Raw genomic sequence first — 21,378 nt, forward strand, 5'->3', positions numbered from 1 at the left:
TGAAAAAAATCTAATATGTTAAATATTTTCTTCTAGTGAAAACATAAGGAAATAACAACATTGAAGGGTGAAAGAAATCTAACGCATGTTATATTAACTTCTATCACAAACATACACATGACGCAAATAACAACACTGCAACGCAAAAAATATCCAATGAATGCTAGATTTCCTTCACATAGAAACAAAAGAAAAATGCAAGGTGAAACAAATCTAACGTATGCAATGTGTTTGTGTTTGTGCAAGAAGGAAATCTAGTGCATGTTATAGCTTCTTTACTTTATAATTCTTGTGTTTGTGCTTTTGTTTTACCCTACAATGATTTTGTTTGTGTTTTGCTTTACACTAGAGTTGTTTACCGTACAATGCACTTGTTTGTGTTAAAAAGAAATGTAGCACATGCTAGACTTTTTTTACCTTGTAATGATTGTGTATATGCTAAATGGAAATTTATTGCGTGTTAGATTTATTTTACATTGCAGTGTTTGTGTTTTTACCTTGCAACATTTGTGTATATGCTAAATGGAAATTTATTGCATGTTAGATTTATTTTACATTGAAATGTTGGTGTTTGTGCTAGAAAAAAATATAGCGCACACTAGATCTGTTTTACCTTGCAATATTTATGTTTATACAAAAGGAAATTTAATAAATGTTACTTTTTTTTTTAATTTGTAATATTCGTGCTTGTGCTATAAGCAAATCTAACACGCACTAGATTTATTTTACCTTGTAGTGTTTTTTTTTGTGCTAGAATCAAATCTAGCAAACACTAGATTTGTTTTACCCTACAATTCTTTTGTGTTTTTCCTTACACTAGATTTGTTTCACCTTGCAATTCTTGTATTCATGCTAAAAACAAATCTAGCATCCACTTTATTTGTTTTACCCTAAATTGTATGTGCTTGTGCTAGAAAAAAATCTAATGCATGCTATATTTGTTACAATGCTTTTGTTTGTTTTTCTTTCTTTACCCTGCAATGCCATTGTGCTTTTCCTTAACATAAATTTCTTTTGCTTTTGTTTTTGTTTTACCATGCAATGCTTTTGTGTTTTTCCTTACACTAGATTTATTCTACCTTACAATGAATGTTTGTGTTAGAAACAAGAAGCTATATTTACCTTGCAATGATTTTGTTTATGCTAAGAGAAAATGTACCACTCTCTATATTTGTTTTAGCACTCGCTATATTTGTTTTACCCTACAATGCTTGTGTCAAGGCTAGAAACAAATCTAGTGCACGCTAGATTTGTTTTACCTTGCAATCTTTTCATTTTTTCTAGAAACAAATCTAATGTGTGCTATAATTGTTATACCCTGCAATTATTGTGATTGGGATATAAACAAATCTAGAACATACTAGATTTGTTTTACCTTGCAATCTTTGTTTTTGTGCTAGAAATAAATCTAACATGTGCTACAATGTTTTTTTGGTGCTAGAAGGAAGCCTACCACATACTATATTTGTTTTACCTTGCAATGCTTGTGTTTTTGCTAGTAGTAAATCTATTGCACACTAGATTTGTTTTTTCTTACAATTCAAATAAATGTAATGGATGTTATATTTTTTATTATCCTGTAATGTTTTTGTTTGTGCTAAAAAAAATCTAATAGACGCTAGATTCCTTACCCTATAATTCTTTTATTTTTGCTATAAACAAATCTAACGCATGTTAACAAACCTAGTGTGTGTTAGATTTGTTTTACCTTGCAATGCTTGTGTTTGTGCTAGAAACAAATGTATTAGACGTTATATTTCTTTTATTTTGAAATTCTTGTGTTTGTGTTAGAAACAAATTTAGTTTGTGCTAGATTTGTTTTACCCTACAATTTTTTGTTTGTACTAGAAACAATTCTAGCGTGCACTAGAATATTTTTACCCTACAATGCTTCTCTTTGTGCTAGATTTGAAATAAATCTAGCACACAATAAATTTGTTTTACCCTGTAATACTTCTGTTTGTGATTTTGTTTTACCCTACAATACTTTTGTGTTTTTCCTTACACTCAATTTGATTAACATTACAATGTTTATGTCTGTACTAGACATAAATCTGGTGGGTGGTAGATTTGTTTTAACCTACAATGCTTGTGTTTGTGCCACAAACAAATATAACATGTGCTAAATTTATTTTATTCTGCAATGTCTTTTCTTGCACTAGAAACAAATCTAGTTTGCGCTACATTTGTTTTACTCTGCAATGTTTTTGTTTTACCCTACAAGTCATTTGTGCTTTTCCTTACACTATTTTTTTTAACCTTATAATGCATGTGTAAGTGTTAGAAACAAATCTAGTGTGTGATAAATTTGTTTTACCTTGCAATTCATATGTTTATTCTAGAAGAAAATCTAGAATGTATTAGTTTCGTTTTACTTTGCAATGTTGGTGTTTGTGCTAGAAAGAAATCTAGTGGGCACTAGATTGGTTTTACCATGTAATGGTTTTGTTTTCTTTTTTCCTTGCTATAGAATTTTTTTTACCTTACAATGCTTATGTTTTACCTTACACTATCTCTCCTCGCTGATTGATCCTAAAAAAGCTTAATGAAGTCATTTGTCTGAACATTCAACCCTACAGTCTTGCCATGAATGAACTTAATTTAACATGATTAATAATGATTACAATGCTTGAACTCAAGTGAACATGATTGAGAATCATTACAATGGTTGACATCCACTAACCATGATTGACAATGGTTGCCATAGTTGACCTTGGTTGACCCTCATCAAGAATGATCACCGTAGTTGACGTGGGATTAAGGGGAATGTTGTCATTGGCCTTGGTTTACCGTGGTTGGCCATGGTAAATGAAGTTGATTGATGATGAAGATTGGTGATTGTAGATTAACATAGTTGACTAAGTTTGACCACGTGAAATCGTAAATATAACAATGTAATATGTCAAATCAATCTAACAATGTAACATTCATGTTTTCAATTGTTATATTGCTACATTAATATTGACCATGGTTGATTTTACATTAATATTAGATTAATGCAACAAAAAAATTTGTGACTAGTTGATGAATGTTGACAAGGTTGACCATGGGTGAAGAGGATTTACCATCATTGAATAAAGCTTGATTGAGGTACAATGGTCACCATCATGAACACATGGTTGATTGAGGTTGACCTTGATAAACCATGATAGCATGGCTTGAAAATTTTGACCATGGTTCACAATTTAGTTTGATAGATTATGATAGACAATAGTTGACCATGGTTTTCCATCTTCGATCATGGTTGACAATGGTAGAGCATGTTTCATTATGGTTAGGTTTGATGACCATGGTTTGACATATTTCGCCTTTGTTGACCATACCTTTCTATGAGAGATTATGGTTTCCTTTTTCTACATATTTAACCATAAGGGCCTTAGTTGAACATGTTCAACCATTATAAACATGGTTTATCATAATTGGCCATCAAGGGTCAGTAACACATGGATTGTTCTAGGTTGACTATGGTTGCCTAGAGACGACCATAGTCGCGAAGGTTGACTATGATTGAGCATGGTTGATTATCGTTAATGAAGGTTGTGTGTGGTTGAACATGGGCAACAATGAGTGACAATGTTTGACCATGTTTCACCATCATTGTGTTTCTTTACCCATTTTTAACCATAGTTGAGTTGGTCAAACATGATTGAATACAGAACATATGGTTCACTATGGGTGTACATGGTCGATCGAGGTTGTGAGTGTTTGCTATAGATCAATGAGGTGAATGATGACTAAACAAGAATCTCATGTTGACTATGGTTGACCATGTCCATCCATGTTTCCCAGTGATGACCACAATTAACAATGATGTGGAGACCCTTATTGAAAATGAATTGACCATATTTAACTTTAATTAATTGAGAATGGTTTCCCAAGTTTTCTATGTTGTACAATGGTTGATATTGGTAACTCAATTTGACTCTTGTTGATTATGCTTAAATATGGTTGACTATGGTCAACATATTATTAAAATTTTTTAATGTTAATTGTTGTTAACTATAAATGGTCATACTTAATAATGGTTGAAAAAAGTCAAACACGGTGAACCAAATTTTATTTTGTTTTTGTTTACTCCCTAATCCAAATGTGTGAAAGCAAAAGTGACCATACAAATATTGAAATGTTGAAACAATATTGTTATGATAGTTAAACTTTATTTTGTTTTTGTTTACTCCCTAATCCAAATGTGTGAAAGCAAAAGTGACCATACAAATATTGAAATGTTGAAACAATATTGTTATGATAGTTAAATTTTAATTTATTTTTGTTTATTTTAGGATCCAGCTTTGTGAGAACAAACGTGACCAGCCGGAAGAAAGAAAAAAATCAAAAACTTACATAACAATAAATAATATGTTCGGTATATTTAATATATATATAAAGAGACGAAAGTGACTTCTGAAAATTAAAATTATGTTACAGATTTTGATAAGCTTCGCATAATCTTGATGATATGCATCCTATTGTCGATTAATTGTTCTGTCCAAGCAAGCTAATCAGGGCGTGAATTCAACAGGGTGACCAAATAAGACATTATGGATGTACTTTTAAGATTAATAAACATTACTTTGATATGCTTCTGATCGAACTACATTAAAATTTAACAGTGCTTCCAATTGGCACGGGCCATCTGACATGGAATCTGTTATATTTTAGAACACATTAATTTTAACATACACGAAATTCAAAATACAGTTCATCATCAGAGTAGTCCTCAGCAAAGATTTGACAGAGATTCATGTGTCCAAAGAAGTTTATTATCACAGTGGTCAGCAAAGATTTGACAGATATTCATGTATCCAACGATGGAGAACTGAAGTTTTGACAGAGATTCATGTGTACAACGTGGGAGAACTGAAATAAAATGGCCCCAATCTGCCTTAATCTAGTTGCAATGGTGTTTAGGATAAAAGGATCAGGGTGTGATACGGAAATACACCGTATAAGTTTCATCCCTGAAGGCCAGCAGTGGTGAAAGAAGATAACTTCTTCCTGAACCCCTAGCAATGAAACTTATTGGATGATATGTTTTGATCCCTACGTTTGCAATGTAGCTAACTGCACGGTCGAATTCCAAATCACTTTCAATAGGCTTGCACTGCAATTGAACAGTCTGCCCCACCTGATAATTTGTCCCTCCATATATAAAGCAACCCGGAAGGTTTGCAGACTCAAAAGAGAGAGAATTATTATTCCCATCCAATCCCGGGAGTACATTGAAAATGGTTGATTCACCTTTCTGTGAAGCATTCAAATTGTTATCGATTCCTTGGTGAGCGATAAACATTCCAGGACGATCAAACAGCTCTAGAGAAACATTTTTTCCCATTAAATCCATGGCCGAATACGAATGTTTTGTGTTGTTGAGAGGATTTTCTGAATCAGAATCTATTACTCTAAAAGTAGCATGAGCTTCTTTATCTGTCCCCTCATCTGGAAAAGAATTCATTATTACTGATTCCGAACTATTGTTGTATGCTAAAACAAGTGTATTGTTGTTGGATTCACTTGAACCAGATATCTTCCATTCTTGACTGAAGGTGAATAACTGAGAAGCATAGCCAGCAGGCACGGCTGTGATCCAATCAGAAAATGAAGTCGCATTTCCTATATTTAGGTCCCAGTCTCCATTAGTCATGCCAGCAAGCAGGTAAGGGCCAAACAGAATTGCCTGAACTGATTGAAACCGAGCCCGATCATCTATTAAAAGAAATAGCAATTATAATTGGTTAGTATCATAGGTGAGCTCAAAATTCCTAGCTATGCTTCGATTTCTCGACTAATGAATAGATACTGCCAGAATATAATTTTAAACGTTAGCGTTTTATCAAATCGACAAACCTTTTATTCCCTCAGTCCTAAGGCTAACAGGAAACGATAAAGATAACTTGTCCCCTGGTATCCATTTCCTTGTAACTGTAAAAAAATTTCCTGCAATTCGACAAAGTAAAGACCAAGTTTCGTTATGTCATTCATAAATTTTAAATTCAATTTCCAAATCTTCGAAAGATTTTATCTGCACAGGCGCATCATAAGAAGAAAAGCATGTTTCCAGTCATGTATCTATTGCATTCAGCATTACAGGGTAAATAGGGAGGAAAAGCAGTAGTTTCAAAATGTCAAGCAATTAATCAATTTACTAGCATACTTTTTGTAAATTGGAATGCTGTTCGTATTGGGAAAATAAATCTTCTAAATGAAAACATAATCTATCTAGTATGAGGAGCAATATTTTCAATGATGCCACAGAAGATAACAAAGAAACAACTTAAATAGAATTGCATTTTTCCACGGGGGAGAGATGCATAGAAGAATACAGTTCCACGCATGGAAACATATATGAAAAACAATTATCGTAACAAAAAAATAGGCATTAGTAAATTGGAGAAAAAATATAAATTTCTTCTGTGAAGGATAGTGAATCGAAGCTTAAAAGGCATTTAAGAGTGCAATACGCATCAGCAAATTGGAGATAAAATAGAAATTTCATTAAATATTTAAGTTATAAATTGTTATTAAAAGAGAAACGTGGTTAAGAATTTCTGTGAAGGATAGTGAAGCTAAGCTTAAAAGGCATTTAAGATTGTAGTTGATAGTGTTATAAAATATATTTGAAAAATAGTATTTTTTTAAATAGCTGAAAAAATTATGTTTTGTTTTAAATTACTAATGGATTGATATATAAAATTAATAGAGAACCAAATAATAATTAAAATTATATAATTAATATATTAATTAATAATATATAAATTTTATAAAAATAAAATAATACGATTTTTTTTAAAAAGTAAAATTATATATAAATATGTTTTTATATTTTAAATTTAATATTTATAGATATGTAATTCAAAATAATAATTTTAAAATTAATAAGTTTATTAGTTTAATAAAACACATTTGTTTGCTCATATGAAGTCTATTTTAATAATTTTTATTAATTTATTTTAATTAATTTGATAATAAATAATTAAAAAATAATTTTTAAATATACTAGTTTAGACTCATTTAGCTATAGATTGATCAGGGTTTAGATGCAATTTTTTCCTCAAATAATTAATCTATATCTCTTAAATCTAATAATCTTAATATAATAATATACTAATATTAATATTAGATTTAATAATAAGAATAATAATAATATTAGATTTAATAAAAAAAATTACATGATGTGATAACAAAATTTATGTTAAAAGTATACCAAAATGAACATTTTCAAATATTACAGTTTTTATGTGGAAATATTTATGTCTTTAAAAGTTTTAATATATCTATAGGATATGGTTTTTCTTTTTAAAGATTTATTTTATAAATATTTAATTAAAAAAATATTTAAAAATTTGTAGTATTTTCTATTTTTTATGTTGACTTGTATTTCATTTTATTTATTTATGTATATGGTATTTTCATTTTTGTTTTGAATTGACATTAATTTTGTTATTTTTATTTTATTTTATTTTATTGGAGATATAAGAGACTTACACATCGCCTTAAAATAAGTTGTAAAATGAGCCTCTCAACCCAATTACATACAAAATGAATCATAAATTTCTAATACTTGTTTGAAAAATTTATTTATAAAAAAAATAAACCCAACAAAAACTATTAAAAATTGAAGAATATAAATAAAAAACAGCCACATTAAAATCTACAAATATAATTTTTAAATTAGAAATAATCATAATATTTAACTTTTCTATACTTTTACTAATATATACTAATCTTCAATAATTTTAGAATATAAGTTAAAACAAAAATGTAACTGGATCCTTAACTCGAATTGAGTTCTGCTTTATTTTTAAATTTAAATGGTAATGTATTAATGTTAGATGATTACAAAAATTGAATTAATGTTTAATAATATAGTATAACATATTCATCTTACATTTATTGAATGGTTTTATATAAAAAAATTATAACTAATTAAAATTTAATGCATATTAAATTATTAATTAAATTTAAATAAAAATTATTGAAGATAAATATGCAAAAACAAATACAATCTAACATAAACTAAAGAGATAATAATTCTTCGAAAAACCATACTCATGGTAATTAATTAATTAATATAAATATAAAAATAAATAACATATAAGTTTAGTTATTTGAAACTATTTTCATACCATTAACAAATTAATTAATATAAACATATAAATAAATAACATATAACGTTAAATATTATTGTGTGACATAGAAGTGATATTAGATAATGGACTTTAGAAACTATTTTCATTACAATTAATTAATTAATATAAACATATAAATAAATACCCTAGTTGTGTGACATTAATTAATTAAACATATAAATGAATACCCTAGTTGTGTGACATAGAAGTGATATTATTGTGCGAAATAGAAGTGATATTAGATAATGGAGTTTAGAAACTATTTTCATTACAATTAATTAATTAATATAAACATATAAATAAATACCATATAATCCTAGCTATGTGAAATAGATGATGGACTTTGTTTTTGTATATTTTATCAAGACTGTGTTTCTCTTCTTACGGTATAATTTGGTATAGATTCGTGATATTAGAGGATGGGCTTTGTTTTTATATATTTGATCTTCAAAACTATGTGTTTTTTTTGTTTTTTTTGTTTTTTTGGTATAATTTGAGATAGATTGAAATTAATTGGTTAATTAATATAGGTATAAAAATAAATAAAATATAATTCAAGCTATAGGATAGAGAAGTCATATTAGAGGATGGATTTTGCTTTTATATATTTGATTTTCAAGATATTGTTTCTTTCACTAAGATATAATATTGTTTCTTTCACTAAGATATAAATTGAGATAGATTGAAATTAATTAGTTAATTAAGTAATATAAACATAAAAATAAATATAATATAATTTTAACTATGTGAGATAAAAGTGATATTAAATGATAGATTTTGTTGTTTCTTATAAGATAGTTTAGAATTAATTGATTAATTAATTAATATAAACATAAATAAATAAAATATAACTCTAACTATGTGACAGAGAAGTGATATTAGATAGTGGACTTTGTTTTTATATATTTGATCTTTTATAATTTTGGATATATTGAAATCAATTGAATCTTTCTTTTTACTAGCATAAATGTATGTGCGAGGCATTCTAAAAAGCTCAACACTTCAAAGGAATAATCATCATGAACACATGATACTTGTTATTGTATTAATAAGATTTTTATCGGCAGAAAGATAGATATGGCATTAGATCTGAGGTGCCATTTTGCAAAAGGATGTATAGGAATCCAATACCGTAGTTAGGATTTATTGAACCACTGGTGTGCTTCGGTTGCTTAACTAATAATATCATACATGGAGATCTTTCTCAAAATTTCCTGTGGTTTCTTACGATTGCTTTTGTGAAAGCTTGCCTCTACATAAATTCCTGACATAGCTGGTTTGATTTCTTGAAAGCAGTTTTTATTGGTTATGTTTAACAATCACGGTAGTAGAATATATGTAAAGGATGAGAAAAGATAAAATAAAAACAAAAGCACAGAAAGTCGTTTCTCGCACCTGTCCCTGGCAGTACTAGATTTTCTGCATTGAGCGTTGCATGCGCGCGGTCGATAGTTGTCCATAATGGTATTCGTATGTTAACAGAAGACACAGCCTCCGACTGCGAAGTCTTTGATCACCGTGACAAAAAGGCATATGGTCAGGTTTCAGCTATCAACAATCTTAAGCATTTATTTATATTCGCTATTAGCAGTTACCAATTGGTTTTGAGACACCGTACACTTACCCAATTTTAGCAATGGAGAAAGTATATGTTAAAAGACTTCGCTATCTTATATACATATTTTATATGAATATGCAATGGATAAATTAAAACAAATGCTATGTTCAGTCGCAATGAAGCTAAAAATCGAATGTTACCTTCAGTCTTGAGAACTCAATTGTTAAACGCATGACTGGGTCCCATGATGACAATGGTTGCACCAGTTGTTTCAAGGTGACTCCTCCTGCATCCCATGTAAGTGTGCTAGATATGAATTGTATAATATATATGCTAGGATTACTGCCGCCTTCCTCGAAGTATATGGAGTCTCCCAGCTTTGAGAATGACTCAATTCCTGTTAAAAGGGGCCATTTGATAAGAGGAAAAGTATGTCTTTCGTTGATAAGAATTCCGTTTCATAAATTAGCGCAAAAACTGAGTTTCATTGTCTCATTCTGAGAAATACATGAGCGTCTATCAAGAAATATATAAAAAGCCATATAATTTATAACATTAAAAAATTAATTATATTTATTTATTAAAATAAATAATTGTTAAAAATTATTGCATATAAAGTTCATGAGATAGTGATAAAGTGTTATTGATGTGAAAGTTGCTCGTTCAGAATTTTTTAATCAAAATTCTAACCATATTAAAAGCTAATATAATTTTTGTGTTATGGTTTCTCAAACTACAAACCAAATCTAATATAATACCTAAAATACTTACACAACTTAACAGACACAAAATAATTATTATATATAAAAATTATATTGACTTTTTAATCAATTATATTACTATATTTTTGCATATCTACTTGTTATTTTCTTACTTATTATAAATAATGATTTTATACTTCGCACTCTTTTTTTTTGTTGACTGGACATTTTTGGATGATATAGCATAGCTGGACTGTCCCATAAAATATAAAATACCGTTTTTTTTCATAATTCAAATGATATTTATTGTATTTATGATACAACTTTATTGGCCAATGTATAAACAATATCACCTAGTTGCAAATCCTAGGAAATAGTATAGTTTAAGAAATGTTCGAAGATTCTTGTAACTATTTTGTGATTTGCAATTATTTTATATTGTTGAAATTTATAACATATTTTTTTTATTTAATATTATATTAATAACACTACTTTTCCCCATACAGAGGAATCATTATTGGTGAAAACCAGAATGCAGCAAAAGCCATTCCGCTTGTCCAAAAAGATGACAATGCTTTGGGAATAGATGGTAGAATCCAAAAGGCCAGTGAACAGATAAACTGGACCAACACTGCAATCAAGGGCCTAGAAATAAATACTGCAAAATCTGTTGAAATAAAGGAACAATTTGATACTGTTCAAGTTTTTTTAAATGAGGTTAACAAAAGCCTCAATGATGTACAATTCTTCATCTGTTGTCACATCTTATGCCAAAGAATCTTGGAATAAGATAGAAGAAGTAGAGGAGAAGATAGTAGAAGTTTGATAACAGGTTTGACTAAAAGAGTTGAAAAAATGAGTTTATCAAAAGCTGAAAAACCAGTCCCCACTTATTTTCTATACAAAAGGAGTATCAAGATTCAAGATCCTATAGTTTCCAACATTATTTCCTAAAGAAGTAGCCACATCTTCTGTTGAAACATCAGAGGCTATAGAAAAAATTACCATTGCTTCCTTATTCAAGGAAGAAGAAGAAGAAAAGAATGAATTGATTCACATATTTTTCCCATATACGAACCATTGCAAAGTAGGTTCAATAAGTATCCTGCACCCGATTTTGAAGGAGATCTGGAAGGAAAAGGCAAGTTTCCTGAATCTCATACTTTCTTAGATCTTGAAGGAAAAGGCAAGTTTCCTGAAGCTCATACTTTCTTCCCAGAATCACACTGAGAATGGAATATTGATAATCTAAGTGTTGGTCAGATTAAACAATTAATTGACATGATGTTTAGAGAATATAAACTCATGTGTCTCAAAGGTAAGAGTGAAATTGAAGCATGCAAGACTATTATTCAGTATTTTATAAGAACACTACTTAGGTGGTGGGAGACTGAATCATCTGCAGCTTTAATGGTAAAAATAACATATTATTATTTTAGGTTGAAGATATGGTGAGCATTTCTTTTGTAATCTATTTATTTTATTTTATTTTAAATTTGTTAAGTTGAACTAGTATTTTTGAATATTAATTACGTGGAGTAATAGAAGCCTTCTGAATATAACCCTTCATGTTATAAATTTAAATATCTATTAATATTAATATGAATATGTAATAGTAAAAACTTCCTGTTATAAATTATTTAAATGTTTATTAATATTAATATAAATATAGAATATGGAATAGTAAAAACCTTGTGTTAGTATCTTTGAACATCAATTGTATGAAATAATAGAAACCTTGTGAATATGACCCTCCATGTTATAAATTTAAATGTTTATTAATGTTAATATTAACGTGGAATAATAAAAACCTTACGAATGACCTGACCTAGCTTCATGTTATAAATTTAGATGATTATTAATATTAATGATTTTGGGTATAATGGAAACATCAACATGATATTCAAGTGATGGACGAAAAGTGATGTTTCGCTAACCATCCCATCCTTAAAACTCATATAAATTTATTACTTAGAATAGGTTCCGGCGTATTAACACAAGTTAACATATCGATGATGAAAATGATTCCAATAAAAATACTTCTATTGCTATACAGGATATTAGTCCTATTCCTTTCCTTTTCCCACCAAAACTAGAGATCATTTACCAGGAATACCCCTAAAAAGAATATGAAATAAAAAAACTAAAAACGAAAACATCAATGGCTCTGGCTATTGATGTGCTGTGTTTCAGTTTTACCCTTTTTCGATGTACAAGTAACACATCAATACGCAAAACAATATCTTCGCACAAAATAAAACTTTAAAAAATCGAATAACTGGAATTATCAAATAAGTTTTTCTGGATGATTAAACCAAACTGTGAGAGAATGAAAGAATGCAAACACACTTCAACAGAAAAGATTTACGAATTCCAAGTACAATTAGAAAATCTTACCTGTACCATAACAACACCAAAATGAATCATACTGTGTGCCCCAACCATGATAGCTAACAGCTTTGGAGGTTCCGGGTTCTTGGGGAAGCATATAAATCATTATGCCTGGTTCTCTCCCTCTTTGAATGCTAAGCACACCATTTGTCAAAGCCCGCTCATAATAATCTGCATATGTCATTTCTTTTGTCCATCGAAATAAGTGACGAGCAACCTGTAAATAAAAACAATCAAAATAAACACATATACGTATGCAACTTTCGTAATTTTAGTGTAAAGGATGAGAAGAAAATAAGATAAGCGCTTTTTTTTACTTCTGTATGGAAGACTAAAATGAATAGCTGCATAACCTATTATAATCCACGTTAGTCTTTAAAACTACTTCAATTTATTTATATTTGTTTTCTGAATATTAAAATTATATTTTATTCCACATTTTAATTGTTAAATTTTTTTTAATTAATTTATATAAAAAAATTAATATAATATTTTTAATTTTATATTTCTTATCAAAATAAAACTTATTTTATATTATATTAATATATAAAAATATAATCATAATTTTAAAAAATAATTATTAAAATATATATTTTCTGCTCTCATTTATGTGTAATTAACTTGTTATCTTAAATTTTAATATTCCATATTTTAACTGTTAAATATTTTTAATTAATTTATATAAAAAATTTAATATAATATTTTTTATTTTTTATTTTTTATCAAAATAAAATCTATTTTATATTATATTAATATATAAAAATATAATCATGATTTTAAAAAATAATTATTAAAATATATATTTTCTACTCTTATTTTATTTGTAATTAACTTGTTATCTTAAATTTTAATTATCAATAATTATATTTTGGCTAGTCTAATGTTAATAAGTGATAGTGCCATTCAATGTGGTTTGTTCGTTTTCAGGGAAGATAAACATCAATGTAGTTTGTTTGTTCTCATGGATAAGCGTACAACGCCTTCTATAAATAAAAAGTGAAACTGGTCCATGTTCAATAATTCCTTTTTATAATAATAATTTATATTTTAGTAAAATTTTATTACATTTAAAAATTTATATTAATTACTATATAAGTTTTATTTATAATCATTTTAAATATTGATATTTTATATAAATTTATGAATAAAGTAATTAATATAATATAATTTAGTGATATATTCAAAGTGTAATGTTCTTATTTTTATTAAAAATAAAATAATATATACAATTTATACATATTAAAAGAAAACGATATATTTTATATACATACCTTGAGCATGTTATAAGTAGTACAAGATTCTTCATTTTCAGTACTAAGTGTGCTGCCTAGCCTTTTTGGAGGAGTCCTTCTCAAGGATTAAATATACACATGAAACCAAGGAAATCAAATTCAATTAATAAGTTTTATTTCAAAAATAAAACACAACAAAACAAAAATACTTAAATGAAATTTAGTTTAATAATAACTAACAATAATATAATCTATTATTTTAATTTCTTAATTTTATAATTTATAGAAATAAATTTCTTACCAAAATTCACTAGCAGATGTACCACCTGTAGCATAAGCATGTGATGAATTGACAATATCCATAAAAAAGATGCCTATTCCCTGAAAAGAAAACCATCATTAAACACTCATAAATTAAGAATTGTGTAAAAAAAGTGTATGTCTTACCCATTAAATTTACATATTCCACTTTCTGAAAGTGCGATTAAAATCAAAAGATTTGTGTTTACAAATATAAAATAATTGATGAATAAATGAATCTACCTAACTCTAAATATATTGCGTTCATAAGTGACTTCAATGAAACACCTTTGTCATTAATCTAAGAAAGTTTAGATTGCAAAACTTGTTTTTCGCCTTTGTCATTAATCTAAGAAAGTTTACATTGCAAAAACTTGTTTTTCGTGATAATGGAGCTGATGCAAGACCATTGTATTATTGTACCATGAATTATTTGATGTAGTGAGGTATAGTGGGACCATGAATTATTTGATGTAGTGAGGTATAGTGGGAGGCTAGAATCATATTGGTAATGGTAGAAATAGCATGTAAAAGAAATTGAGAAATTCAACAAGTTAGTTGAAAAATGAGTATTTACTTTTTGGGATGTAAAAATGGAATTATGATAATATATAAGTTTTCATCAATAATATTGGTGATGGTAGAAATAGCATATAAAAAATTTGAGAAATTCAACAAGTTAGTTGAAAAATGAGTATTTACTTTTTGGGAAATGTAAAAAATGGAATTATGATAATGTATAAGTTACAATCCATAATACATATATACAATAGAGAATCTTAAAAAATCAAAATCACTAATGAAAACTTCCTCAAAAACATAAAAAAAAAACTGAATTTAAACTTGACAACCAATTCATTCTAAGTAATAGAGGCAAAGTGATATATGGAAATAGCTTATCATTTTATAAAAAAATAAAAGATATGTTTTATATATAAATGTAAAATATCTGAGAATTTATGAGAAATAGAATAGATGGTGACAAAATATTCTACACTTTGTATTATAAAAATTACTCATTAAGAATTTAATAAGAAAAAAGTTGGCCCTAAAAATTGATGTAAACTTAAATTCTTCTGACTCGCCGCTGTTCAAATTATCATAAGTTAAGAGTTGATTTATCTCAAGACTCGAATAAATATGCCAAAAAAACAGAATACTAGTGATCCAGATGTAAAAAAAGGTGCCAGGTTAAGTGGCTCGCAACAGTCATTGTGTTCCGGATATTCAACCTGACAAGCAAGCACTTTTTAAGTATGACGGTAATGATCACTGTGGATCCATATAGAAGAAAACTTTTCTCCTATGAGTCTGCCATTTTGGGATCGCGGTCCACATTCAGTGGTGACTGGTTACCATATTAGGGTTTTTTTGGGACGTCAATTACAAGTGAATCAAGTTATCTCATCTAGTGTAATTGACCTTGGGGATTTTAAACTGGAGCTCAAATGAAGAGCCCAATTCTTTCTGTGGTCAACAGCAAAGTCAATCATATTACTTTTGTAGTTGTTGTTATAACAACGGTAGATTATGACCAAACACATGTGATAACTAGTCCCCTACGCCTATGATAAACTAAGAAATTAGCGTAGCCTTCAGTGTCTTAAAAAGGTTAAATAGCTGTTATCTCCAATCTATAATAATTAGTACTAAAAACGATTGAAGCATGAAACCCTGTAAGAAGATTGTTGAACAAATTAAGGTATGCCAATCCTGTCAGAACATTTTTACCCATTTCAGGGAAGTTTCGTGAATCAGTAATTGTTTGGACTCATTTAAGGAAGACTCAGGATCAATTTTCGTTACTGCTACTATAACACTAAGAGTATATCGGACAACCTACAAGCTAAATATACCGAATTCTTATCATTTAGCAAGAGCTAACACTAAGAGTATATCTGAAAACCTTCAAGCCAGATATACCAAATTGTTATGATTTAACAAGAGCTAACACCAAGAGTATATCGGACAACCTGCAAACCAGATATACCAAATTCTTATGATTTAGCAAGAGCCCAGACTCAAGGATAAGGGGAGACGACTCCTTGTTCAAGGCAGATATACCAAAATCTTATGATTTAGCAAGAGCTAACACCAGGAGTATATCAGACAACCTGCAAGCTAAATATACCAAATTCTTATGATTTAACAAAAGCTGAGACTCACCAATAAAGATAGTCTACCCCTTAAACCGAGATCATAACAAGACACTACTCAATAAAAGTGAGCCTCACTCTTAAACTTACACTTATAGTGTATAGAAAGCTTCCTTTTTACTTCTCAGTCATTGGTATCAATTTGGAACTCATCGCAGCTTCGGAAATCTATGAGTTTACACTCTCTACAAAGGACATTGTCTAAGATATAATTGGGGATTCAAAAGTGCTTTGACAAATGTATAAGCAGTAGGGGGTGTGCTGCACTAGGTAGAGATATTTCAAGTAGGAGAGGTGTTGCTACACTAACCAGAATAATGCCTACAATAGACTATATAACTTGATCTACCTACCTGTGCAGCCTCGGTTATACTTGCAAAATAAATTGTCTATTTGCAAACAACATACAAGATTCAGTACTTCAGAATTACTAATGTATCGCAACCATGTCAGAACATTCTTCAATAAATACAAATTACTTCTTCAGTTCTCCACTGCCAGGATATTGCATTTTTATCTCTCAATCATTGGTCACATTTCTGAAACTCTTAGAAGGAAGTTGTCGAAGATCGCACGCAATCTAAAGGGTTCTGCCACATGTATAAGCATAAGAGATGCGCTATACTTACTTCCAACCTGTGAAACTTATTATTTCGGGCACAAGCAGTTACCTTGTAAATTGGATCACCTGTGACTTCATACCGCATTTGCGAACCAACAACTAATGGGATGTGTGTATTCGCATGAAAGTCAGAAATGCTGTCTGCCTGCAACAAGTTTTACAATAATCAGATCAAAAGGACAGTGCTGGGCGCCAGACAGGTATGTATGTAAAATGCAGTACATATGAAAAATTTAGGCTTAAAATGTTTCTGCTATGCGCTCACTATGAATGACGAACTCAAATATTTCATCCGTTTTACAGAGCACTCCACAAAAGCGGTTGTCCTTTACTAAATACTATCCGGTTACTAAACTATTAATCTTAATGCAAGCATATCATCGCTATTAATGTATACACGACTTGTATTTGTTCGAAAATATATAGAACGTTAAAAAATATAATCATGAACATGTATATGCTGAACAATCCCTTCCTCGTGACAGTATAATATACTGACATACCACATGCAGAACTGACACCCATTTCTACACACATACAATCCAGTTATCAGCATTAGCAGTATTAAGGAGCTCCTTGTCCATCTATTAATATCAATATTCCTTCTTAGGTTAGAACTTTTCTTCATGTCTCATTATAGAATTCCATAAACTCAATTCGTGTACACGTGTCTTTGTATCTATTTTAAGACATCAGCTTTGCTTATTTGCCAGTCGCTAATTTAAGTTTTCCTTCCTCATCCCATTCCATTTGTCCTTCATGTCTCATTATTTCTATATCCTTTGGTTTGGGTTCCCTCCATCTGTCATTATTAAAGTAGGCTTCTATTTAAAACACGACTTTCCTTACCAGCTCATAATTTATGTGGATGTAAGGGTATAGAGAGCATACCGCAAGAGCTAAGATTCCCAGAAAGCAGGGCTTATCGAAAAGGTGCGCGAGTTCCAAATGTTTCTCATTTCCCTGAATTCAAAATGAAGATCTAATTAGCTGATCCTCTGAAACTTCTAGTTTGACATTCTAAATAGATTTTTCACGCAAGAATAAACTCATAGAAAAAGAGTGTTTAAACTATTTTTGGATAAAATCATATAGGAAGGGACTATTTGTCTGACATTTCATTAACGAGCCTCAAAATAGAAAAGAGAACATGGAATTTGGAAACAACTCCGAAAAGGAAAGAGAAAGAGAATGAGCTGGTGTTCAATAACTTGTGTAAAAATTGCATAAAAGAAATGAACTTACAGATAATGTGTATAAACGGTAGAGGACATCATTCATTCCACCGACTTCCTCATTAAGAGAATACCAGTGCCTTTCTATTGTGTATTTTGCAATCACATTTTGTACACGTTTGTAAAAGTAATCAGCCATCCACACCGTCATATTGAATGCTTGAGCATTTCCAGCGAAAGTGTATTGATCGAGCAATCCTGCCATGATCTGTTGTAACAAAAAGGAATGATTCTAATTCCCACATTAAAAAAACCGAGAAGGAATGACTATAATTCCCACATTAAAAGGAAAACGATAAGGAATGATTCTAATTCCAACACTTACATAAAATTAATCCATGACAACATCACATTTTCTTCTTTGCAAACATGAACTGGGCATTAACCAAGAAATAGATCTTCAAAATCTGTTAAAATATTGGGGGTTTTTTATGTTATTATACTACCTTGTGAATTGTATAATATGGGGCCCAAACAGGTTTGATGGCCTCAAAACGATCAAAAAACTTGGAGGGAAATGCTGAAAGGTAACCGGTTCCCATTGCTTTTTGGCACTCATCCAGTGCAGTAACCACAGACATCATATTTTGCCGCAGAGTGTCATTACCAGTACTTGCCCACATCTTTGCTGTTGCGCTCATAAAGTGCCCTGCAACAGCAGTGCTAAAAATTAACTGAATGAATGAATAATTAAGCTAGGACAAACAATTCTCTATTAATATATATGTAACGTGAGGATTAATATATATATATAGAAAGTGGGTGTAGCTGGACATTTTTATTTTTTTGTTCCGGTTTTAGTCTCGTTAAAATTGACAGATAGGTTCGCTGCCTGAAAGTAAATTCCGCATGAAAGGTAACCGGTTCATTTAGACGGAAGTAAGTTTCGGTGCATGTAACTAATATTGATACACAAATAAGTTTCAGTAAATGTAATTAATATTGACCTCCAGAACCGTAAAGCACAATAAAGTAAAATATATATAAATATAGATAATGATGATACTGACCTACAAAATGTCCTCTGAGTTCGGATGAGTTGCTTTCCCATCCACCGTAAGCATACCCCGGAGAAGGGAGACCCGCTGTTTGCCGGAAATTCCAGACCAAGTTATCCACATCCAGCAGCAACAAATACTCTAAATTCGTCTGCTGAGCAATTCCATGGAGTGAATTTGGATCCAGGCGAACGTTATGTAACGGAACCTCATGCAGAAATTTTGAGCCCTCATTACTATTTGTTGAAGAATTTAGCAGCTTCCGATCATTTTTTAGGTTCCTGTATAGCATCGTCCACCGCAATTCTTCTTCGGCACTGACAGATTGTTTCAACTTTCGCTGAGGAATCAAGGTAGCCCAAACACTGTCATCAGACGGAATCAAGTGATCTTGACCGTTGGCATGAGCGTGACCGTTACCATAATATGAAGAATACACTTCCCTTTTCCACGTTTCATTTTTGGAAATAGAGAGCGCATAACGGTAAGTATGGGACTGCAGCTGAGGAGGCACGTTTGTGCATTCCTTGCAGCACACGGTTGTTATGATGAACAATATCAAGTAAATCACATAAAACGCTCTGAATGGAAATCCCTTAAACCTTTTGCCACAACCGATTCTCTCCATCTCAATTAATTTCTTCCACTCTTCTCGATTCAACTATTGTCTCACACATACTTGCAGTATTTCAAACAACTTTATTTATATGTTTAGCAAAGCGAACCCTGCATGAGAATCTGATCTGTCTTGGCAGGTTGGAATTTGCCGAAGAACACCTAAGAATTAGTGTTCCAAGATATCAATTAGGCATGCAACGGGACTTTAACCAGAAATACGCAGAAACAACTCAACGCGTCGGAAACAGAAGGAAATGTCTGTAAACATCAAGGGATATCCACCATGAATGGATAAACATAGGATTCAAGATCTACCTAGCAGACTGTTCCTGCCAATGAGTCATTCCATCCATCCGAGCTTTGAAAATAGGCAAAATGTCTAATGTTACAAGCAGAAAGAAACTGCCATCTTTGTCTATTACAGAAATATGACTGACCTTAATGCAATAAACACGAGTAAATTTAACTATTTGATTGCATTTATGTTCATCCAATTTTTGAAATATTCCAAATTCTTAAATCCAATTACATTGAAGTGAAACAAACTAGATTAAACTGAAGCTTTAAAAAGCAATTTAGATTAAACTGAAACTTTAAAAGCAAACTAGATTAAACTGAAACTTTAAAAAGAAAGTGTAAACATTAATGGATAAGCATGATGGCATAAATTTAATCAGTACTTGTAATAGTTGATTATTCATACTAAAAATAGTTGTAAACATTAACGGATAAGCATGATGGCGGAGATCCAACTCATAGATGTGATAGTTACTTGTGGAAAGTTGCTGCAGAATCCTTTTCTTGCTATATAATTAGTTTGCTTTTTTTTGCTTTCATGCCTTTATCTATTCCCTGTGCTGTTTAATTACTTTTTCCCGCTCTTATGTTTTTCCTGTTTAATGATACTTTAATATGTTTTTACTATATATCAGGAGAAATAATTACTATTATAAAATTATAAGTTTTATTACATTATTTTTATAAATTTGTATAATGGTTACTTTTCCCGCTTTTATGTCTACATTATTTTTATAAATTTATATAATAGTTACTTTTCCGGCTTTTATGTTTTCTTCTATTTTCGAGTTATTTAAGTTTAGTCGGTATAAAAGTTAATTTTAATAATAAAATAGTATAATGGTAGTTTAATAGGTTTTGATTTTATATAGCGAGAAATAGTCACTATCACAAAATTATAAGGTTTATTAGATTATAGATTATTTGTATAAATTATTATAAATAAAATACACAATTTTGTTAAAAAAGTGTATTCATTTTTAGAGCGTTTTAAATTAATGACATGTCAAGTTAGGAGAAATATATATTATATGTATAAATAGATAGTTTTGGGTAGATACCGAAGGAAGGAAATGTCAATATAAATGGATATCGATTCATAAATGGATATGTGATATCTATTAGGAATGGATAAGGAAGAAAT

The 21,378-nt window shown here is 29.9% G+C and overlaps 1 protein-coding gene across 1 annotated transcript; it reads right to left on the reverse strand.

The window, feature by feature from the left end:
* Positions 1-4,918: 4,918 nt before the first annotated feature.
* Positions 4,919-19,947, reverse strand: LOC149264812 (uncharacterized). Its single transcript, XM_089400920.1, has 12 exons — positions 19,332-19,947; positions 18,768-18,970; positions 18,332-18,529; positions 17,978-18,049; positions 17,136-17,231; positions 14,310-14,389; positions 14,048-14,123; positions 12,783-12,993; positions 9,885-10,081; positions 9,522-9,633; positions 5,845-5,934; positions 4,919-5,703 (listed from the first exon to the last, which is right to left on the reverse strand). The coding sequence occupies exons 1-12, from the start codon at positions 19,945-19,947 to the stop codon at positions 4,919-4,921; spliced, it is 2,736 nt and encodes a 911-aa protein (XP_089257046.1).
* Positions 19,948-21,378: the final 1,431 nt, after the last annotated feature.

Source organism: Pinus tabuliformis, chromosome 6 (genome assembly GCF_031772625.1).
Source record: "Pinus tabuliformis cultivar Carrire ecotype Pingquan chromosome 6, CPIR1, whole genome shotgun sequence".
NCBI classification, from domain to species: domain Eukaryota; kingdom Viridiplantae; phylum Streptophyta; class Pinopsida; order Pinales; family Pinaceae; genus Pinus; species Pinus tabuliformis.